The sequence below is a fragment of the Physeter macrocephalus genome, chromosome 2, assembly GCF_002837175.3.
Source record: "Physeter macrocephalus isolate SW-GA chromosome 2, ASM283717v5, whole genome shotgun sequence".
NCBI classification, from domain to species: Eukaryota; Metazoa; Chordata; class Mammalia; order Artiodactyla; family Physeteridae; genus Physeter; species Physeter macrocephalus.
The window spans coordinates 2,075,836-2,099,515 of record NC_041215.1 but is presented as its reverse complement, the minus strand read 5'-3'; the positions used below and the strand labels follow the sequence as shown (position 1 = coordinate 2,099,515).

Here is a 23,680-nt window from a genome sequence, read left to right as displayed (position 1 = left end):
AAAAAAAGAACTACCATACGACCCAGCAATCCCACTACTGGGCATATACCCTGAGAAAACCATAATTCAAAAGGAGTCATGTACCAAAATGTTCATTGCAGCTCTATTTACAACAGCCAGGACACTGAAGCAACCTAAGTGTCCATCAACAGATGAATGGATAAAGAAGATGTGGCACATATATACAATGGAATATTACTCAGCCATAAAAAGGAACGAAACTCAGTTATTTGTAGTGAGGTGGATGGACCTAGAGAGTGTCATACAGAGTGAAATAAGTCAGAAAGAGAAAAACAAATACTGTATGCTAATACATATGTATGGAATCTAAAAAAAAAATGGTCTGAAGAACCTAGGGGCATGATGGGAATAAAGATGCAGACGTAGAGAATGGACTTGAGGACATGGGGAGGGGGAAGGGTAAGCTGGGACAAAGTGAGAGAGTGGCATGGACATATATACCCTACCAAACAAGAGTGGCATGGACATACACTACCAAATATAAAATAGCTAGTGAGAAGCAGCCGCAGAGCACAGGGAGATCAACTCGGTGCTTTGTGACCACCTAGAGGGGTGGAATAGGGAGGGTGAGAGGGAGGGAGATGCAAGAGGGAAGAGATATGGGGACATATGTATAACTGATTCACTTTGTTATAAAGCAGAAACTAACACACCATTGTAAAGCAATTATACTCCAATAAGGGTGTTAAAAAAATAAATAAAAATTAGAAGAGTAGAAAACTCTGCGCAATTGTGGTAGATTGTAAAATGGTCCACCATTTTGTAGGAGGACCACAGAGCTAACACTGTAGCCCAAAGAAGAATATTTTGTAGGTCCTCCAGTAGTCTTTCCTTCCTCCCTTGAATCTGGGCTGGACTTTTATCAGCTTGGACTAATAGAAAATGGAATAAATGGCACAGCACAGGACACCAATCCTGGGCCTTGAGAATATATACAGCTTATGCTTTTCCTACTGCTCTTGGAACCAACACCATGAGAACAGGCTCATCTAATCTACTAAGAAACACATGGCACAGTCACCCACTGTCACCCCAGCTGATAGCCAGCCAACCATGGGACATAAGGTTATGTGATGAAGCCACAAGCCAAGGAATGCCTGGAGCCACCAGCAGCTGGAAGAGACAAGGAATGGATTCTCCCCTAGAGCCTTCCTAGGGAACATGGTCCTGCTGACCCCTTGATTTTGGATTTCTAGCCTCCAGAACTGTGTGACAATAAATTTCTGTTGCTTTAAGCCACCCACCCAGTTTGTGGTCATGTGTTATAACAACCCTAGGAAATGAATACAGTGAGGTATGCACAGCAGCTAGCACAGGGCCCAGCACAAAGTAAATGGTGACAGTAAAGGGTGACAAAAAAAAAAAAATCATCCCTGGAATGCCTCCACAGTTTCCTCCTTAGAGACAGATCTTCTGCGTCTGCAGAGAGCAGGAACAATTCAAATTTGTATTGCTAATTCCCAGAGAAGTTTCTAACGAAGCTCATAATGGTATTTGCACTGAGAGTAAATGTAGACCTTGAGCTTTGTGGGAGCAATTTAAGGATGACAGGCATACATTTTCATTAATGTGTGACCCTGATCCTATGACACCATAGGATCAGGATCAAATGAGATACTAGATTCCAGTGCTCAGCTCAGTGCCGGACACGTGTTAGTGCTCAGTAATTGAGAGTGCTGCTTATGGGTAGAGAAATAACCTACAGCAGAGAAGTAAGGCAAGCACATGGCCTGGGAGTCAGGAGTCATGGGCTCCAGGCTAGGTTCTGATATTTACCAGAGGCTGTAGAGAAAGACCTTAGTTCCAATTCCTGCTCCATCAAAGCTGTGTGGCTTTGGGTAAGTCACTTCACCTCTCTGAGCTCATATGGCTTACCAATAGAAGGGAAGTTCGAATCTTATAGGATCCTCCACTTCCAGGAAAAGAGAAGGAAGGGCTTTAAAAGCCTAATATTCTTTGAGCCCGTTCCCTGCTTTTAGAAATCTTTTGGAAGAATCAGAGAAGTGAGCAAAAATTAAAGTTCAAAGATCACCATTGGAGAATAGCTAATAACAACAAAGACTTGAAATTAGCCTAGATTTCTCCTAATAAGAAAATAAACACTTTATGGCATATCTGTATGATGAACTATTATAGACATGCCACATCATTTTGTAAAATATTACCTAAAAGGGAAAGTGTTTCTATTTAAAAAAAGAACTTATTTAAAATTGTACAGTGTATTCCTCAATTTACTTTTAGAAAGCATTTGCATCTATCTGTAGAATAGACTCCACCAATATTTTCTTCAGGATGCTGGGCCTTGATTGCTTCTTCTTTTCACCTTTCTGTATTTATCAGATTCTCTAAAACTTGCGTCTATTAATTTGTAAATGGAAAACCTTACACACGCAGATAGCTGATGACCTAGATGGTCTCTGAGGGCCCTTGGAGGGCTGACATTCTATGACTCAGCAAAGGGGTGGGAATAATCTGTTTACACTTCAAAGCCCCCCACCATGCAGGGAAGTGGAAGGCAGTGGGTGAGGGCCTGTCATTCAGTCTTCGGACTCCATCCTGACAGGTGTCACTGAAAGCAGCTGATGCAGATTGAGGCCCTGAATCTTGCCAGAAAAAAAGGAGAGTCCCGACCTCCTGTTCACCCCTGACCACGCACAGTAGACAAGTCATGAATGTGACGTCAATGACTGTGGGAAGGAGTGAACTGTAAACCAACAGGGACAGGAGTTCGCTATGTGCTGGTGCTGTGCTAATGCTTTCATAGGTTCTTTTCTTTTAAATCTTTAAAAAAGGAAATTTGGGACAAATAAAATTTTCATTTCCAATAAAAATATGAAGAACTGTTTAACTTTGCTAGTAATTTAAGCAAAGCAAATTAAAACTGGAACTACAGATTTTTCACCTAGCCAAGAGGCAACTATTTCTATGGTTTTTCTTTTTTTCCCGCTGCGCCATGCGGCTTGCAGGATCTTAGTTCCCTGACTAGGGACTGAACCCAGGTCACTGCAGTGAAAGCGCTGAGTCCTAACCACGAGACTACCAGGGAATTCCCAAAAGGTGACTATTTCTAAATTTAATAGTGTCAAGTACTGGTGAAGATGTGTGGAATCAATCACTCTCACGGGCTGGCTGTGTACACACATTTATCAATTGGTATGAACGTTCTGGAAAAAAATATACCATGAGTATCAAAATCTTAAAAATGTAGAAATCCATTGCTCTGGAATTATTGCTTGGAGGCCTGGTCTTTATTCTAGGGAAATAGTCAGAAATGGGCAAAAATTATATGCAAAGAATATTGAGTGCGGCTCTCATCAGCTGGAGGCTACAAATGAGCCACGTTTATTGTGATATACTAATGTTTCAGCTCAGAGGTCTCACCCGACTCCCACAGGTATTCCTAGGGGGTTGCAGGGACTCCCACATGTCCTTAGGCACCCTTTGCTACCATCTGCTTGTTGGTTCTCCTGCCCAAAAGTCACCTAGGAGAGACGGACTCATATCCTCCTGTGTGACCCCCAGACCCACTCCCACTCTTCTCCAGACTGCTCTCTGTCCTGGAGGCTGACCATAGGACTCCATCCTCTCTACCAACTAGATTCAGTCTGGGGCTGTGAAGATCAGAAGACAGGTCTCCGGACAGTGAGGTCAGCTCTTCATTACCCAGCTGCCCCCTGAGGGTCTCAGGCTGGAGGCACCCCTCTCAAGGAGACTCTATTTCTGATGCTGACACAGCCCCCTTCCCTCCTCCCCCAGCGCATCGTGACCAGCCCCCAGGGTACTACACTATTCCCTGTGCTTCCCTACACCCTGTCCACACTTTTGCAACAGTTCCTAAAACCTCCTCGAATTTCCCAGTTTGTGTGCCCCCTGAAGTGGTGTGCTGGAAAACCGGCTCTCCAAAAAACAAACGTCCTGATTTGCAGTGCTTGTAGATTTCCGTGGTATAAATACTCGCACCATGGCTGATGACCAGCTCCCAGTGGTTTAACACCTGGGTGACAAAGGCTCAGCACACCACCGGGCCTGCCTTTTCTGGGGACTCTGACTGGTGCAGTAGTGTGCGGACACTGCCTCTGCTGCAGCTGCCTTCAGCAACGATGCAGAAACCCTTTCTAGGGGGGACACTGCCCAGGGCCACAGCGTCACTCTGAGCCCTCTGTTCTTATCACCCTAGAGCCCGAGTCCCACAAACTATGGCATGAAAAGAGCTCCTTTTGCCTACATCTACCTACCTCTCTTTCTCTCTCTCTCTCTCTTTCTCCCCTTCCCCTCTCCCTCACAGTCTTAAATCAGGCTGGGCCAGGGCTAGGAAACTGACAACCTGCTGCCGTCTTCCACTTCTGTGGCTCTCTCATCTCTATCCCCAGGTTCTGATTCCTAAACTGTGTGCTTATAGATCCAGCCTCCTGTGTACCTGTCAACTCAGGGAAAACGACTTCGATGCCAGTGAGGGTGAGGGTCGGGGTGGAAGAGGTCTGATGACCAGCAGAGGGCGACCCTGAGTTCCAACAAACAAGCACCATTCTTAAATATCCCACAACGGCATGATCAAATATATTATGGTTTACCCATAAAGTGGAATATTATACAACCTTTAAAAATGTCTTATGGGATGGGAAAATGATTATAATGTTGTGTTATAGTAAAAAGCAAGATATTTTTTTTCCTGGGCAAATGCTACAGTATGGAAGAAACTTGAGGACATTATGCTAAATGAAATAAGCCAGACACAGAAGGACAATTACTGTATGATTCCATTCATATGAGGGATCTAAAGGAGTCAGACTCACAGAAACAGAAAGTAGAATGATGTTTGCCAGGGCCTGGGGGGAGCCGAAAGCGGGCAGTTGTTTAACGGGTACTGCGTTTCACTTTTGCAAGATGAAAACGTTCTAGAGATCAGTTGCACAACCATGAGAATATAGTTCCTCCACTGAACTCTATTTATTCCTTTGGGTGTTAGAGATGTGAGAGTGAGCAGGAACTGTTCTTGCTCCGGATCTCAGGAAGCTTACATCCCCATGGGTGACCTGTTAATGGAGAATGCACGCGAATAAATGTAAAATTACAGAGGGGAAATGCCGTGGAGGCGGTGTACACAGTGCTCTGAGCATATGTTAAATCACAGCACTGACCCGGCCCGGTAGCTGAGGGGGGTGTGGCTAGGGGCACAGGAGGTGAGGTGAGGACCCCAGGAGTGAGTCCCGCTGGAAGGGAAGAGCTCACGAGCAGGTGGGGCTAGAGGGGGCACGCTCTCTGGAGGGAGAGCACCTGCACCCTTTTATGAGTGTCTGGAAGGATGCATGCCCCCTCCCCTCCCCAGCAATTCCCTCCGCATGGCATGGTGTGGCGAGGTTATCATTGTACCTTCACCTTTCTCCTGCCCTTCTCTGTTGTCCACCTTTTCCACAGTGAGCTTAGATGATTTTGCAGAAGGGAAAAGGCATAAAAAAAAAAAAAATCCCACCTTACTACACAGATGGACTGCAGGGCTCTTGACTTATGCTCCTCCTTGTTTCAAAGAGGACTTCAAGCTGCTTACAATTATGTTTACAATACAGCAGGCTAAAATGCCTTGTCGTTAAGTAAGAAAAATGCAGCGAGGGGAAAAAGTGGCTAGAAGAGTCAGGTAAAAGGAGCGAGATGGCCCTTCGCTCACAGGGAGAGAGGCTGTTCTGCTGCCCGGCAGGGCTCGCCTTGTCATTTGATTCGAATATTGGCATTTAATTGTCTGTTTTTGTATTGATACTTTGTTTTCTCAACTCTATTGAAAAATCTTTTGTTGTGATTTATTCCGCTCCTCATTACTCTCTCTCCCTTAAAACATGTCATTTTATCTTTTCTGTTGTGATTTTTCACAGTGCTAAAAATCCATCCTCGCTCCCCTGCGGGGAAGGGACCACATCTGACCCACAGGTCAGCACAGTGACAGATTCACAGCCTCTGCACAGCAGGCCCTCAAATGTCTGTGAGCAAATGGCTTATCTAGGGCTGAGAGCTACTCACACCCTCCCCCCGGCAGCCCTCAGCCAGTGACACACTCTCAGCAGGGGCTCAGGACACGGGTTGCCAGTTTGATTTATGGGACTTATTATCCCAAGTGGCGGCACAGAATAGATATTGATTCAAAAGGGTTTACATAAGTAAGTGGATACACAATCCAGAAAGGGCTATAGACCGAGTAGAAGGGGTTTGTAAAGCAACTGAAGCAGACGTCATAAAGAGATGATGGTCCTCTTGAAAACAGCATCTGAACGAGTCATGGAGGGACAAGGATGGGCTGTGGGGCCAGCAAGCACAGGTGCACATCTGGCTCCATCACATCACATGCCAGGGGAGTGACCCTGGGCAAATAACAGAAACAAGAAGACCTCTTGTGAGGATTTCCCAGAGGAATGTATGTGTGTATGTATTTGTGTATGTGTATGCATACATGTGCATATGTATATGCATATGTATGTGTGTGCATGTCTATGTCTATCTGCATATGCATATGTATATGTGTTTGTATATGCATATGTGTGTATGTGTATGCACGTGGATATGTATATATGTGCATAGGTGTATTGCATAGTATATGCACATGTGTATGCACACACATGCACATGTGCATATATGTGTACATATGGATATGTGTATATATGTGTATATACACATGGATGTGTTTGCATTATGTGTATGCATACGTGTGTATATGTGCATGTGTGTATGCACATATGTAAGTATATGTGTACACATGTACCCGTGCACATGTGCACACACATGTATGTGTGTGCATATGTGTGTATTATGCATATGTGTGTATGTGTGTGCATACATGTATGCGTATGTGTGTTTGTGTGTGTGCACACATATGCATGTATATGTGTTTTTGCATACGTATGTGGATCACACCCTGGCACACAGTAGATGCTTGATAAATGAAAATGCTCTCCTATATCACTGCCCTTCTATTCCTTTTGTGCAGCAGTGAACAACCTGATAGAAGACTATACAGGGCATTTCTAAAGCTCCCCCGTCACATGTCATACATCAGTCTCAGGCTTTTTAATCCTGGTTCTGTACTACCACTGTCACCAGCAACAATAACAGTTCCCCTTCCAAATCACTTACAGCGTGTTCCAGTTCCTATGGCTGCATAACAAATCCCCTCCAGGACATAGGGGCATAAAACAACCATTTAATTTGCTCATGTGTATTGTGGATGGAGAATTCATAGAGGGTGCAGAATGGTGGTTGATGTCTGAGGCCTCAGCTGGGGGACTTGAAGGCTGGGGGCTGGAGTCATCTGCAGGCTCCTTCACTTATATACCTGGGAGGTGCTGTTTGCTGACTGAGAACTGAGCTGGGGCTGTCAGGTGGAACACCTACATGGGGCCTCTTGGCTTCTTCACAATACGGTGTCTGGCTCCAAGGACAGTGCCCTGCGAGAGAGCGCCCAGTGAAAGCTGTACCACGGTTTACGACTTAGCCTTGGGAATCACAGTGTCACTTCCGCCACATTCTACCTGCAAGACAGTTAAATGCTCTCCCAGGCTGAGGGGGAGGGGACAAAGATGCCCCCTCCTGATGGAGGAATGTTGATGTCACAATGAAAAAGAGCACATGCGATGGGATGCGTGTTGGTGTAGCCATCCTGGGAAAATGCAATCTGCCACATTTTGTGTCAGGTAGCTCAGATGATCTCTTATTCCTCAAAAAACACTGAGGGGCTACCTATATGTATCTCCATTCTAGAGATGGACAAACTGAAGCTCAGAGAGGCAAAGGAACCTGCCTTGGGCAGTGTATTTAATGTCTCTGAACCTCAGTGAGCCCCTTCTATAAAATGGGTAGAAAATTCTCTACCTGAATGGATTACTGTGAGCCTGCAGTGCTTATTGCCTTATGAGGTTGTTGGAAGGTTGAAGTTGGGGAAATGATTTTGCGATCTCTTATCCTTTGTGCCAGTGCAAAGTACCAGTCTTCGTTGCTGTAGCATCATTATTTCCTTGCCTTCCACCTACAATCATCTGTTCCACACAAACCCCACAGCCAACCAGGGACCAGGGTTTCCACCCATATACCGTGAAGAGCGAGGATGTCAAAGCCTTTTGGCAGGGGTTAGCTTTGATGCAGCAGAAGTATCGCACCCTCCTTCCCTGCCTGTTCCTACTTCCAGAGGGGAAAGTACCTTGGGAAGAGTGCTAGTGTTTGTTTATAAATTCCAAATGTATAACCCTTAATACCTCATTTAGTTGGTTAAATGTAGCCCTCTAGTCATATGAAAGGCCATCTGTTGCACTGTGTGTCTCTCCCCCAGGGGAGCAGAAAGAAGGACCGGCATTTTTGCATGAGTTCATGGGCAGGAATCTTCTGGCTCCCGGGGGGGCCAAGGACCATCTTGGAAAATCGTTCCTCTGGGGATGCGTTCCAGGCCTTGTGTCCTTCATTGACAATGCAGTATCTGTAAGGTCTGAGGCCTTAAGAGACCCCCTTTGCTATGATGCCTGTTATATAGACGATTTACTCTACTGTTAATAGGATTCATTTAGGAAAGGGGCAGGGGAAGGGAGCTAAGTGCTGGAGAGTATGTAGCGGCTTGAACACCGCTCTCATTTCACGGCCTGCTGGGCTGGCTGCCTCATAGCGCTGAGGCAGGAGTGAGGGAGGGGCTAGAACACATTCAGCAGGCATGGCTGGGCTGTGCTCACCTCCCCAGGAGCTGGGGGCACTCAGGTGAACGCCAGAACCTCAGGTGGCAGATGTCTGTATAACCGAGGTGAGCTTTTATATTTTAGAGAAACACCAGGCTCAGCAGAGAGAGCCCCGGCTCTGCAATCTGGAAGGGCCAGCTTTGGATCTGGCTCCTGCCCTTAGAGCAGGGTAACTGTGGACTAGTAACGTAAGGCCTCTGAGCCTCAGAGTCAGTTTCTTCAACTGACCATCGAGTAAAGTGTGGGGCAGAGACATGCTAACTACGCGCATCATGCCTGATACTTAGGGGAGGCCCAATACACGGGGTTTGTTTTTGTCGCCCCTTTTTAATCCTTACAAGAACCACTTTAAGGATCAAGAAGCGGAGGGAAGCATGGTTTTGCCTGCAAACGCTGCTGCTTGTCTTTCCTATTGATGGGAACAAGTCTCTGCCCATGAGCCCAAAATGTACAGTTTGACAGTCTCTGGGAGGCCATAGGGCCAAGAAGGCTATTCCTGGACATGGCTGGCTGGAAGCAGCGGTCAATCTCTCTCTGCTCCCAGCTTCTGCTTGGTTGGTCTTGAAAAGGTGAGTTTCTTTTCCCCTGCCCCAAATCTCCACCATCTCTAACCCTCATCACTACCCTGAACAAAGTAAGATTTAAAAATCTCAAGAGCACAGATGGGAAAATTGAGGTTCAGAGAGGTGCTGTGACCTGCCCAGGGTCACACAGCACACCAACGCCAAAGGCTGAGGGTTTTTGGTTGCTCTAGCGGGGAAATGCCAGTCCCTCAGCGGCTGACGAGCCCAACCCCTCAGAGCTTCAACTCCTCCTCCCACCCCCATGTCAACAAAAAGAAACTCATTTTCTATTCCTGGCTTCTCTGCCGGCTCAGAGAAGAGGCTGAGTGAAGAAGAAATGTCTCCAAATATACCCAGATGGTCTTTCCTGACTTCTCAGTTTTGCTGTCTGTTTTGTGAAATCTGTTTTCCACTAGACTCTGGGAACTGCAGGTGCAGGGGCCTGGGTAACAGCTGCCCTCCTCTGGGCTGGGTACCTGCTCTCCCGAGTTTGTGTCCTGGGGCTGTGTGCTCAGACTTGACCATGTTTGGGCATGGAGGCTCGTCTCAGATGGGAACCAAAGGCCGCTTCCCCAGAGACGGACTGGGAGCCCAAACTTCCTGCTGGAGCTCAGGCGGCCTCTTTTGGGGTGGGGGCTGGGGGCCAGGCAGAAAAGTGTCTGCCGAAGACTCACAGGGCACCGGGGAGACTGTGAGTACCAAGTTCAAGGGCACTGGGGAAGTGGTTTCTCCAGGGACTGGGGCTGGAGGGGAGATCTTCGTGGAGGGAGGCTGTGGCAGCGGAAACCCCCTCCCTCGAGGGGCTGTCCATCAGAATTCTGGGCTCCAGAGGAGCTGATGTTGTGTCACTCGGGACTAGAACTGCTGGACCCGTGGTCTGGTGGCCTTCGGGGGGCCAAGGGTAGGGATGGGTGCTTCATGGCCCAGTCACGGTAGTAACTCAGTGCTCTGGCCCTCAGTTCTCAGCTCCCAGATCAGCCAGAGGGCAGCAGCCTGGAGATCAGGACCAGTCCTGGCACTTGTCACCAGGGGAGGCGGGTAGGACAGAAACAGGCCCAGCAAGAGCACTGGGGACTCCTGATCCAAACCTTCAGGGTTTTCTTTGTTAATAGTAAGAGTTAATATTCATCGAGGGCTTTGCGTTGGGCCAGGCACTGTGATAAATATGATGTTCGATACATCATTTGCTCTTTGTCAGAACTCTTGGAAGCAGGTACTATCATACTCGTAGCAAAGCCAGGATTTGATCCCATGTCTGATGACCTCAAAACACCCCCTGTCCCTCACTCCACCAGGCCCTTAAACACTGTCCTCTATGCCCTGTCCTCTTAAGGAAAAGGAGGTCAACCCAAATACCAGGTCACACAGGACCCTCCAAAATCCTGTCTTGCTTGGCCTTTCTTCATCTTCCCTAAATCCACCCCAGACCTCTAGTGACTTTTCTAAATGGGAAGCTATATCCCCAAAGTCCAGAGATATTTAGCAATTCTCAAAACTGAGATATTCTTCTTAGAGTCTAACTGAAATCCCTCCTTTTACAGCTGCAACCCATTTCTTCTTGTCCAGACCTCAGGGGATGTCAGCAGCTCCCAACCTTCCTCCTGCCTGAAGGCTCTCACTGTGGATGTTGTATCCTATGACCACATCCGCATCCATATCCTCTCCCCGTTCTCTTATCCTGCGTGGTCTTAGGAGGATTTATCAAAACTCTGAAGCCTACTCCTTCAGTGTGGGCCACAGTCTCACCAGAGCATTGCAGACAGGTGGGATCTGAATGAGTGGCAGATTCCAGACTGTTCTGTGACAATGAGCCTCCCATCTCTTTTCCTCCTGAGTTCTCAGACCCGGTAGCACAGGGTCCCACCTTCCCCAGCCTCGGGAGTGCCCAGGGGCTGGGAGGATACAAGAAGCTGTGCAGCAGAAAGGCCAGTGCCCCTGGGGGCTGATCAGCCAGGAAGGCAGGGCAGGCCTCCGCCCTTCAAGGATGCCCCGACTCTCCCAGGAAAGGACTGGTTTTGTTGGGAGCACTCAGCCTAGGTCCTCCTTCCAAGGCAAGATTCCTTGTTGGCCCCAGAGGCTTGTGTTCCACAGTCCTGGGGCTGGGGCCAGGCACCAGTGACCGTAGACAGTCCTGGGGAAGCAGGCCATGTGGGCTTTTAGCCCATCCTCAGGTGGCTGCATTCCTTTACCTGCAAAAACGTGGATGGGCTTGTTAAACTGGCCCCAGGTAAACAATGATGTGGGCTGTCCCACTCCCACAAGACACAGAGACAGAAGGACAGAAGTAATAAGACGGAAGAGAATTGAACAGAACGCCTTTCTTTGTCAAGGGAACATTTTTTCCCTTGTGAGTTCGTAATGTCTGTTAGAATGTAGGGAAACCCCACTTCTCAGTGCCCCATATGTGGAAGGAAAAGTCATCATTGGGTGAGGGAGTCAATCATCTTGGAGGGAGTGACAGGGCTGTAACCTTGGTATCTGACCCTGGAATCTCCTCTTTAGGACACTAGTGAGGGGGGAACAGCTGGAGCTGGGGGGAAGGGGGGTCAAGCATCTCTCATTGGACACTTGGAACAGTCCAATAGTTAGGAGAGAAGCCTGAGTAGAAAATGAAGCACTTTGCTGAAAATCCCTTTGGACTAATAATGCCTATCTCCTGGATACTCACTAATTCATAAAAATATTAGGTTTATTACTTTAGGGACCTGGTGGGGAAAATAAATTCCTTCCTGATATCCGGCTAAAATTTCCCCTACAACAGGGATTACAGAGAAAGGCCCCATGGCCCCTGTATCTTTGGTAGAACTGCTACCTTCAACAACAAACAAAACACCAGCAAAGGAATTTACCACAGGCTGTGAGGCAATGCACAGAGCGATGGGAAATCCCTACAAGGACAGAAGCCAGGCACCTCTGGCTCCAGGCGGCACACGGGTGGCAAGGGTGACACTGCTGGAGGGTGTTCAGTGCTCCCAGCAGGGGAGGGAGGGGCCCTGCTTGCCCTGGGGAGAGGCAGATTCCCAGAAGAAAAATGAGGGTCTTCTGGCCCAAGAAGGGGGAAAGGAGGAAGCTGCCAGTCACTCCCGTGCAATCTGCTTTGGCCCAGGGTGGCTCAAGTCCCCGTATAAGAGAGAAGTTGCTGAGGCCACATAATGCCTCCTGCCCTTTGCTTGGAGCAAGGAGGAGGCTCTTACAGGATCCCAGGAGTGGAGACACCTCCTGCCACCCCAACGCCTGTGGCTGCCCTCTGGGGGCCCTGCTGCCCCCGCCCAGCTGGCCCTGCTGTGGGACTGTTTTGGCAGAACTGTGAAATGCTCCAAGCTGTTCTGAGACAAGTATCCTAGGAGAAAGAGCACGGATGGTCCACTTCTGCAGGGAGGCTATTAGTTTATCTCCAGTATTAGTTTCCTATCGGTGCTGTAACAAAGTACCACAAACTTGGTGGCCCCAAACAACAGAAATTTACTTACACACAGTTCCGGAAGCCAGAAGTTTAAAATCAGCAAGATGTTGGCAAGGCTAAATCAAGGTGTCAGCGGGGCTGTACTTCCCTCAGAGGCTGTAGGGCACAATCCGTAATTCCTTGCCTCTTCCAGCTTCTGGTGGATGCCCACACTCCCTGGCACGTGGCCACATCACTCCAATCTCAGCCGCCTTGGTCATAGCGCCCTCTCCTTTTCTGTGTCTAATCTCCCTCCACCTCCTTCCTATAAGGATCCTTGCAGTTACATTTAGGTCTACATGGATAGTCTAGGATAATCTCCCCATCTCAAGATCCTTAATTTAAAATCTTTGCCATGTAAAGTAACGGTCACAGATCCTGGGGCTGAGAACATGTGTATCTTGGGGGCCACTACTGAGACTGTCACACACTGTGTGACCTTGGGTCAGTCACTTTACCTCTCTGAGCCACAGGTCCTTCATCTGTAGAATGGGGATGATAGTACTTGCCTCTCAGAGCTGGGGGGAGGCTTACATGGGGTCAAAAAAACCCTCTGAGGTTGCCAAGCTCCATATAAAAGTAAAGATGATGTTGATATTGGAGCACCTTCTTCTCTCACCTGTCCTCCCTTCTGTGGTTTACCTATCACCTGTGCTGATCTCACGTCTGTTTGCCTCTGTGGTCCTAGAAATGACTGCGGTCCCTTGTGGACATGGGGAAGAAGTTGGTGATGGCCCAGAAGCGGGGAGAGACCCGAGCCCTTTGCCTGGGTGTGGCCATGGTGGCGTGCGCCGTCATCACCTACTACATCCTCGGCACGACCATGCTGCCCCTCTACCAGAAAAGGTACTGAACCCTCCCGGCCTGGCCCCATCCTCTGGCCTCTCCCCTAAGGGTCTGGTCTGCAAGGAACCCCAGGCTTTTTCTTACCCTTCCCCTTGACCCTCACACCAGGCAGGAAGGTCTGGACAATCCTCATTCTTAGGGTCAAGGGTTCAAGTGCAGGGAGGGGAGGCCAGACTGGGCCCTACACGTCTGGAATTCTGGAACTTGGGCATAAAAGACGCAGGAGGCCCTTCACACAAGAAACAGCCAAGGAGGCCAACACCTCTTCCCTGGTGGTCCAGTGGTTAAGAATCTGCCTTCCAATACAGGGGATGTGGGTTCGATCCCTGGTCGGGGAACTAAGATCCCACATACTGCAGGGCAACTAAGCCCGCACGCCACAACTACTGAGCCCACACACCTCAACTGGTGAGCCTGCGTGCCGCAAACTACAGAGCCCATGCACTCTGGAGTCTGCATGGCACAACTAGAGAGAGAAAACCCGCACGCCACAACTAGAGAAAAGCCCACGCACCACAACTAGAGAGAATGCCACGTGTCTCAACTAGAGAGAAGCCCGCGTGTCACAACTATGACCCGACGCAGCCAAAAATAAAAATAAATTTTAAAAAAGAAAGAAACAGCCCAGGATCAGAGCAAATGCCCCAGTGTGAGTCTGATCCCAGGAGGAATCAGAGAGTCACAGAATTTTGTAGCTCATCTGCATTTTGGCTCTCTTTCACGAACCTCTGAGTCAAGTGGGCATCTATCTTCCTGTTGAATATCTCAAGTGATGGGGAGCTCACTACCTCAACTGTGTACACCATATCATTTGCGGGCCTTTCTGATAAGTAGGGAGTATCTACACTGAGCCAAAAACTGTTCCCCTGGAGCTCTGCTCTGGAATCTCAGAGAATGTCCCATGCCTTTGCTGCCTGACATGTCAACCACTTGAGCTTTTAAAAGAAAAGCTGTGAAGTTCCTGATCCTTGTTCTAATGGGGACAAATATGCTCAGTTCTCTCAGCCTGATCTTAGGAAAAGTCTCAGACCCTTGCCTCTGGCCGCGTTCCAGCGGCTGACAGCCCCCTCAGTCTGGCAGTGTGTCTCCTGCCTGGTAAATGGGAGATGAGTCACAATTGATTCACTGGTGTGTTGATGAGCCTGTTATCCTCTTCCGGGCCTGCTCCTGCCCCACTTTTTACAGCACTGGAGCCATTCCAGGCTGGAATCTTACCGAGCAAGGCACCGCTCAGAGCAGCCACGTGCCTCCAACGCGTTTTCTCCAGGTAAAGCGCCATCCCCGTCATCTTCCCCACTCGGGAAACAAATCAAACCCCTCCTTCATCTACTCTTTTTAAAGGAAAGGGCACAGATTCTGAAGCCATCCATACCTGGCTTCAGGTCCTGTGTGGCCTTGGAAAAGTCACTCGACCTTTCTGAACTTCTCTGCCACCCTCTACAAGACGAAGATGATGTGGGTAAGGAGTCTGATGTCGGGCTGCCCATCAGAATCAGTGTGAGGAGTTTTAAAAACACACCAGGGCCTGGAGCCCACCTACCTTAGAAATTCTGATTCATTTGTTCTGGGGTGTGGTTTGGCCACGACAATCTTTACAAGCTCCCCACGGTATTGGGTGAGCAGCCAGGGCCGGAACCACTTATGCAGATGTTGTCCAAAAGGCCCCAAAGCGTTGATATTTGGATTCTACGATTCCTCCCCTGGGCCCAGGGACTCTGGGGTCACGCTCCTCTAGTGCCCGATGCTGAGGGTCTCGGCCCTGGGTCTCTCTAAAGGGGTTCACACCGGGCAATCTGTGCCATCCAGGTTCTGAGATGTGTGTGTGTGTGCATTGTCTCCCCAGCGTGTGGACCCAGGAATCCATGTGTCACCTGATTGAGACCAACATCAGGGACCAGGAGGAGCTGGAGGGCAAGAGGGTGCCCCAGTACCCGTGCCTGTGGGTCAACGTGTCATCCGTGGGCCGGTGGGCCGTGCTGTACCACACGGAGGACACTCGGGACCGGAACCAGCAGGTACTGACTGGGGGGCGAGGTACACATCCCCTTACCTCTGGCAGGCGTGTGCACCTGTCGTTAGCTGCTTCCCTGTCCCCGCTCTGGAGAGCGGAGGCCGGGAAAGATAAACCCACTTGACCAGGGGCCACAGCTGGTATGAGGTCCAGACAGACTTAGCTCTTCTGCACTGGAGTCAGACAGACCTGCCACGAACCAGCTGTGTGGTGGGAGCAGCCAACGCGGCCCCTCTAAGCCTCAGTTTCTACAGTTGTTGAAGCGAGAGACTGTATATGATGCACCAAGCTCGATGCTGGGTGGAGAGCAGGTACAACAAAGAAGCTGTTAATGGTTTTGCTTCATCCTGTAAAGTGAGTCACATGAGAGGCCAGACCCAGAGCTGACCCCACAGAGAGGAACCCCTGTGACTCCCACCTGCAACTCTAGGAAACCAGAGGCCCAGGTTTGGAGCAACCTTTGGAGGCCAACACTTGGGAGATGTTCCCATCACTGCCTCTCAACAGCCCCCCACCCCAAATCCACCACTGTAGCCCTTTCTATAGGAAACACAAGTTGGCCCATTTTCATTCACTCACTCACTCACTCTTTCATTCAGCCATCGCTGAGCGCTTCCTGTGTTAGGGGCTTTGGGTTCAAGAGGAGAGAGCTCATATGTGACATAATACCTAGCAGAGAGGGATCAGTGCCTATAGGGAGGAACCAAAAAAAATTATGGGCATTAAAGGAGGGAGTGACATTTCCTAGCACATTGAGGTGAGGGTATCAGAAAGGCATTTGGGTTAAAAATCAGGCAGGTACAGGTTACACAGAAATACGTGGTAGGGGACATACACATCAAGGGGAGACGGAGAACAAGACACGGGGAGGGAAGGCCGGGTAAGAGAGAGATTCCAACACCGGCACAGACAATGCCACAGGATGGGGTGTAGTGGGAAAAGGTTTCAGAGGTAGCCTAGGGTCTGTTCTCAGAAGCCCCCCACACTACCAAAGTGGACAATTAAACTGGGGTGGTTTTTTCTTTTTGGGGGGAGAAGAAAAACTTTAGTGAAGAATGCTACATGTTCTAGAAGGTAATTAGCTCCCATATTAAAAGAATATGACAGAAAACACTTTCCTGAATTTTTTTTTTTTTTTTTTTGCTAAAAGGACAGTCTTCAAGGGTGTCTGAGAGTGATAGCAAAAGCACAACACGGTAGGAGAGAAGGAGGGGAGGTTGAATTCCAGCATTCCCTGACACAGCACAGTTAGGGAAGCACACGAAGCAACCATTTTACAGAGAATGGGATTAGGCATTTATATTCAGTCAGGATATTTTTTTTTTTTTTGAGCTTTAACAGTTCAGCATAAGGAAGGAAACTGAGAAGGAAAAATAGAGGAAGGGTTAAGCTTATCCACAATTGCCATTTTACAGAAAAACACACTGGTACAACCATATGAGATGTGCAGGTTAGTCTTCCCCGTGTAGCCCTGCAAATACGTAGAGCAAATGCCAAGGCCATCTGGACTCGGGGTTGACGTGCTGGGTACACAGTTTGAAAAAGACTCTGATTGCACCAGGGCTGGTCTCCCATCAGCCTGGGCTGGGAACACATGAAGTTCCTTTGCATTTGCATCAAAAGGCCAGAGCTTTGCCTGGAAAAACCTCACACCAAATAATGCTCGTGGTGCTGGCTTTAACAGGGAGTAAAGTCATTTGCAACTCCTAATAGACTCCACCATTTCCTGGGGGAAGGTTCTACTGATTACCAGAGATTTAAATTCAAGCAAACCGTAAAGAAGGGAAATACTGATGATATTCTGGCGCTGTATAAGCTGTGTGCCTGTCTTCCCTGCCAAGGACTACCAAACTGTGGAATTAAAATGTGATCTGGGAAGCTGGGGTTCCTCACCTCTGTCTGTGGGTTAGATCCATCTGGGGGACTTAGAACCAGGGTCCCACACCAGACCCACTGAAGCAGAATCTCTGGGCTCTTCAGGTGATTCCAAGGTTCCTTGGAACCTTGGAATTACTGCTGTGAGCAGCTGGGAGTCTTTAAAGGATTTGGGGTCCTGGCAGCATGATCAGAGTGATGTGGAGAAGTGTGGGGTTCAGTAACTGGGGAGAGAGGTGAGGGCCACAGCAAACACCTGGAACAACTTGGGCAGGGATGGATGCTGTCAGTCAGAATTTGGCAGCTGATGGGACGGGAAGGGGAAGGGTGCCTGGGGGGACAGTGAGATCATTGACAGTGCTAGGGGGTCATGGAAAAGTAGGTCTGGGCAGTGCAAGGTGGTCTGACTTGTTCTGTCATCACTAGCACGACTCGGCCATGCCAGATGGAGCTAACCCACCTGAATCAGCTCCTCCCAGGACCCCTGCCTCTTCTTTGGCATCCAGGGGCCCCTGATTTATTCAAGGATCAAGAAGCACATTTTCCAAGACAAGCAGAAGTGATCACTGGTGCAATGGGGGCTGGGAACAGGCTGGTTTGCAGGCTGCCACCCCAGTACTGAGGCTGCCAGAGGAGCGAAAGGCCAGATCTTCTCCCTAATGGGCTGTCAGCAGCCTGTGAGACATGCCTCTATCTGGCCTTGGAAGGACAGCCCTGGCAGCCACTGGATATTCTATCTTTTATCCCATAGCATCCAGGCACCACCAGGAGTGGTGCCAATGGCTGGTTGCCACTCTGGTGTGACGATGGAAGTGGCTTTCACGGTTTTGCCAAACAGCTGGGTTGGTGCACCAGCTGTTCCTCCCACCTTTGTTCAGCTCCTTGCCGTGCAAGGAGCCAGTGCTCCAGGCCAGCTGGGTGTCTTCTGGAATCACATGTGAAAGGCCTGGCAAGGCTGTCTCCCCCAACCCGTACTATGAGGAAGGGTGTCGCCAGCCCACTCTTGGATTCTTCCATGAGACTTAGCCTGGGGGGGTTCTAAGCCCCTTCCCATGGTCTATGCTGAGGACAGTGACACTGCAGGGCTTGGGGGAGAGGCTAGATCATTTAAGATCCTTTAGACAACTCATGGTTAGCTGGACCCAGGGCAGGGGAGAGAGGACGCAAGTGGGACCCAGGCCTCTGAGGCTGGCTCTGCAGAGTAAACTCCTGTCCAGTGTCTAGAGAACATAAAGGATCTAGAGTAATCCCAAGCTGGCAAAGAATACAGTGGGACCCCAGGATGGGCACAAGTCCCCACTTTGGAGCTTGTCCATAGGCCCCTCCTTAAGGGAAAGGAGTATTGTTGCAATTTCATAGTTAAGTCACAATATTATTATTATTATTATTATTTTTTTTTTTTTGTGGTATGAGGGCCTCCCTCTGCTGCGGCCTCTCCCGTTGCGGAGCACAGGCTCCGGACGCGCAGGCCCAGCGGCCATGGCTCACGGGCCCAGCCGCTCCGCGGCATGTGGGATCTTCCCAGACCGGGGCGCGAACCCGGTTCCCCTGCATCGGCAGGCGGCCATGGCTCACGGGCCCAGCCGCTCCGCGGCATGTGGGATCTTCCCAGACCGGGGCGCGAACCCGGTTCCCCTGCATCGGCAGGCGGACGCGCAACCACTGCGCCACCAGGGAAGCCCCCACAATATTATTATTGTTATTAATAGCATCTTCCATTTATTGAGCACGTACAATGTCCTGGGCTCTGTGCTAAGCGCTTAACGTGCATCATCTTGTTTAACTGCCATGACAGTTCTGCTAGGCAGGCACCCTCACAAACCCAGTCTATAAGGCTCAGCGAGGTTGAGATATTTGCCAAGGTCACACAACTTGGAACTTGCAGTTGAACTCAGGCCTATCTGGTTCCATCGCCACACCTTTGCTCAGTGGGCTAGGTTACCCAAGGTTACGGTCAGAGACTTTGGGGAGATAGGATTAGGCCCTCTGAGCTCAGGACTCTGAATCCACCTGCTACTGGGACCCTATAGTACCCAACAAATCTGAATGCCAGATTCCTCAGGAGCCAGCTTCTCCCCAGCCTCAGCTGCTCCCTGACTGGCTGGGGACGTGGATCTACATCTGGATGCAGCTCTCCCACTTCCCAGGCTGTCAGAGCTGTGAGGCAAGCATTCTCTGTACTGCTGGACTGAATGCTGTCCGGGCAGGCCTGGGGAGAAGCTGGCTCAACACTGTCACTCTTTTTGATCTTGGACGTGATTGGACGAGGGCAGTGGGCCTCGAACTTTAGTGCATGGAGGAACCACCCGATTGCTGAGCCCCACCCTCAGCCATTCAGAGTGAGTAGGGAGCCTGTGCTTATGGCCAGCCCTCCAGGTAGTCTGCTGCGGAGGCCGTGAGGGGGACCACCCTTGCAGAACCTCTGCCGGAGGCTCACATAAGCAACATTCAGACCTCCCAGCACGGAACAGAGAGAAAACCAGGGTCTCCACTTTGTGCCTTCTGTGCGGAGCTTTCCGTCTGGACCTCATCTGCCCAGGTCAGAAGGTTCCTAATCACAACTATCAGTGTCAGAATTAAACGCGTCCCAGGCTCTGCCTGCACAAAGCTCTTTTAAATGCATTCTCTCTTTCCTTTGAATCTCAGTGTCAAATACCAGCTGGCCAATATCTTTTGCTTGGCTCACACAGAGTTAGACCTCAAAGGGTTTTCAATTCAAATTTTCGCCAATATTTTTAAATTGTGAGAGTCCACATTAAAATCTGGTTTTCTGGCTTCTCTTAAAATATTGGAGGTCTGGCTACAGTAGGTTTTCTGGATGGCATGGCATCAGTTGTCCAGATGGAGTGATGACTGCCAGTCTAGATGCATCTGGCTCTCTCCATCTCACCAGGACCACCCATCCCCTGACACCAAGTGTCAGCTGGCACCTGTCATCCTATTCCCTCACCTACTTCACCTGTGGACGTTACCTGCCTGAGCTTTGTAGGCAATTGAGCGTATGACCTCTGCCCTGAATCGAAATATAGAGCCCACTCAGCCTGTGTCCCCCATTGGTCTCCTTAGACAGATAAGTTTGAAGTTCTTCAATAAACTCCTTTGAAAAAGGTATTGCTATTAACCCATTTAAGTGATGAAGACATCAAGGCTCAGAAGGGTAAGCAATTTGCCTAAGGTTCTGAAGCCAGTGGGAGCAGAACCAGGGCTCCAGCTGGGGCCCCTATCTCCAGGTGTGCAGCGTGTACCCTGAGCAGCTCCAAGGTCACCACCCTCCCAAAAGACACTGTGTACACACCTTCTAGAACCACGCAACGTGCAGCATGCCAAGCTTTGGACAGTCTTGACTCCCACCCAGGGGCCTGACTCCAAAGCTGACGCTTTTCTTTATTCCATGCCAGGCCCTAAGAAACAGGGATTTCCAATCCCATGGGTGCTCTTGCTTCTCCCTACAGTGCTCCTACATCCCAGGCAGCCTGGACAACTACCAGATGGCCCGGGCCGATGTGGAGAAGGTTAGAGCCAAACTCCACGAGCGCCAGGTTTTCGACTGCTTCTCCACGACTCGGGAGAACGAGACGAGTGTCCTGTATCAGCGCCTCTACGGTCCCCAGACCCTCCTCTTCTCCCTCTTCTGGCCCACCTTCCTGCTGACCGGTGGCCTCCTCATTATCGTCATGGTGAAGATCAACCAGTCCCTCTCCATCCTGGCAGCCCAGAAGTAGCCCTATCCACACCACATCACTGCTCGGGCCACCAGGAACTGGATGGGTCCCCGGGCAGCTCCTCACTTGTGTCCCCATGCCTCCTCCCCCTGCCTTCCCACTCTCCCCCCTCCAATACATTCTGTCTTCTGCTGCATGGAAGGTCTTTGGGAAATCTCTTTGTTAAGTCATTTCCTGCTCAAGAATGTACAATGGCTTCCCCGGACCCAGGAGAATGCAAGGCCAACCAGTGATAGCTCTCCTTTCCCTGTCCCCACTCAACTGACTCAAACTTCTTTCCTGCTGTGCCACTGTCCACTGCACTGATGGCAGTGATTCTGACTTCTGTGCCTGTGTCCTGGCAGTTGGAGCAAAGACCTGCTGGTCCCACCCAGGAAGCCATCCCTGGGAAACCTCTGTTCCTTCTCTGAATTCCACTCTGAAAACAACAGCAGCCCTCATGGACAGAGTACACTTAGAACATCGTTTGTTTTCAGGATTCTCAGAGCTATACACATTTTTATACCAATAGTAACAAATATAGGTACAAACATCTGGTCTTAAAGCCATGGGGATATAACGTACAGCGCGGTGACCATTGTTAATAATACTTTATTGCGTATTTGAAAGTTGCTGAGAGAGTAGATCTTAAAAGCTCTCATCACGGGAAAAAAAATTGTCCCTGTGGGGAGATGGATATTAACTAGGCTTATTGTGGTGATGATTTTGCAATACATACTACAGATATCGAATCATTATGTTACACGCTTGAAAACTAATATAATCTTATATATCAATTATACCTCAACTTTAAAAAACCAAATATATAAAAAATAACAAGACACTATAGGGAAATAATACTAAAATACATCAAAGTAGTAACAGTGGGGTGGTGGTTAACTGTAACTTTCTTCCCTCTTTTTATTTTTGGTACTTTTCTAAATTTTCAACACTAAGAAGGTTTGGTTTCATTGTGTTTGTTTTTAATCAGAAAAGTAACAGTCGATGTTACTTTCGAAGGAAGTTTGAAAGGGTGAGCTCCCCATCACCAAGCAGATGCAAGTGGCCTAGGGAAGGGGTTCAGCTCCAATCAGAGACAGGTTTTTGAGAACACACAAGTTTAAGAACCCTGTATGGAGGGAAGGTAAGCGCAGAGATGGGGATTTATGATTTACAATGCAGATAAGTACAAGGCACTGGCCCTGCAGGGGAAGTCCGTCTCAGTCTTGGAAAGGGGATAATTGGGGGAAGCTGTCATCTCCACCATCACCACTCCAAAAACTTGGCCTAGAGCAGTCATTCTCAAAGTGTGGTCCCCGGACCAGCAATATCAGCATTCTATGGAGGCGTGTGAGAAATGCACATTCTCAGGCCCTCAGCCCAGCCCTACTGAACCAGAAACCCCAAGGCGGTGTGGTGGGGAGTGGTTGCGTGGGGTCCCGAGGAGATGGACAGCACTTTGTGTTTTAACAATGGCTGCGGGGGACCTGTGCTGGAGCATGAAAACCACTGGTGTACAGAACCAGGGTCCTGTCACTGGGCTTTTTGGAATGAATCTATGACTTTTTGTCAGCTCCAGTCCTGAGCTGGACATGAAGTTAGGCTGGTGTCCCTGAAGCTCCTCCCGGAGCTGGGATTCCAGGTGCAGCCCCTGGGGGTGAATCCTATCTCCACTTCCGCCAGATTGCATCCCCCTGATTCTCACTTGTTTCATCTATAAAAGAGAGACTCCCCCTTTTGGGTAGTTGGGAGGGCTAATGAAGGTTTGACACATAGTAGGTGGTCAAAATGGAAGCTGTTGGTATAACAGTAACAAGTAATGAATGCTCAGAAACTTCCAGAAGAAATTATACCAACAATAATGTTAACTAGCTTTTATTGGTGCTTATTTATTCCATGCCAGGCACAGTGCTAAGCAGTTTGCCTTGTAAAAATTCAGTGAGGCACTACTGAACCCAGCTCACAGATAAGGAGAAGCAAAATAAGATAGTGTTTTATAGATGTGGACTTGTGAAGCATACTGCCTGGCTTCAAATACCCAAACCTGTTATTCTCTAGCTGGGTGACTTTGGGCAAATAACCTCTCTGTGCCTCAATTTCCTCACTTGCAAAATAGGAACTAATAATAATATCTCCCTTTTGGGGGTTGTTGGTATTAAATGAGTTGTTGTATAGTGTTCCTAGAATAACGACTGACACATGGTAAGTGCTATATAAGATATTATGAGAAACTGAGACTCTAAGAGATCATTGGCCAAGGTCAACCATACAGTAAGTGAGGAACTGGGAATCAAGCCTTGGGCTGGGTGATTCCAGAGCCTGACCTGTCAACCACAGTATCTGAGCTGATTCAGCTGAAGGGCTGAGGGTCCCATCCACCCAAAGACCCGGGGGCCAGGTAAGGAACAGTTTTGCATCCTGGGAACCCCATGGTGTCCTCATGTAAGTCAGGGATCTGGGGCAGCACCTAGAATCTGCACCAACTTCTGTCACTTGCAGCCAGGGATCCCTGATGCAGCTTC

General features: G+C 49.1%; 1 protein-coding gene and 1 long non-coding RNA gene across 2 annotated transcripts in view; one reads left to right on the top strand and one right to left on the bottom strand.

Annotated features, from left to right (window-relative positions):
• The window catches only part of LOC129391502 (uncharacterized), a 54,806-nt gene that overhangs the window by 2,826 nt on the left and 28,300 nt on the right, over positions 1 to 23,680 (bottom strand). The window lies entirely within an intron of this gene.
• On the top strand, positions 9,726 to 22,025 carry KCNMB1 (potassium calcium-activated channel subfamily M regulatory beta subunit 1). The gene is made up of 4 exons (XM_007125556.4): positions 9,726 to 9,974; positions 13,414 to 13,571; positions 15,415 to 15,586; positions 20,910 to 22,025. The coding sequence occupies exons 2-4, from the start codon at positions 13,438 to 13,440 to the stop codon at positions 21,177 to 21,179; spliced, it is 576 nt and encodes a 191-aa protein (XP_007125618.2). The 5' UTR covers positions 9,726 to 9,974; positions 13,414 to 13,437; the 3' UTR covers positions 21,180 to 22,025.

Bases quoted from the DNA above. Each gene is read 5' to 3' on its own strand.
- KCNMB1 (XM_007125556.4), top strand. From the start codon at position 13,438: ATGGGGAAGAAGTTGGTGATGGCCCAGAAGCGGGGAGAGACCCGAGCC. The intron at 13,572-15,414 runs GTACTGAACCCT...TTGTCTCCCCAG, and splicing joins CTGCCCCTCTACCAGAAAAG to CGTGTGGACCCAGGAATCCA. The intron at 15,587-20,909 runs GTACTGACTGGG...TTCTCCCTACAG, and splicing joins CTCGGGACCGGAACCAGCAG to TGCTCCTACATCCCAGGCAG.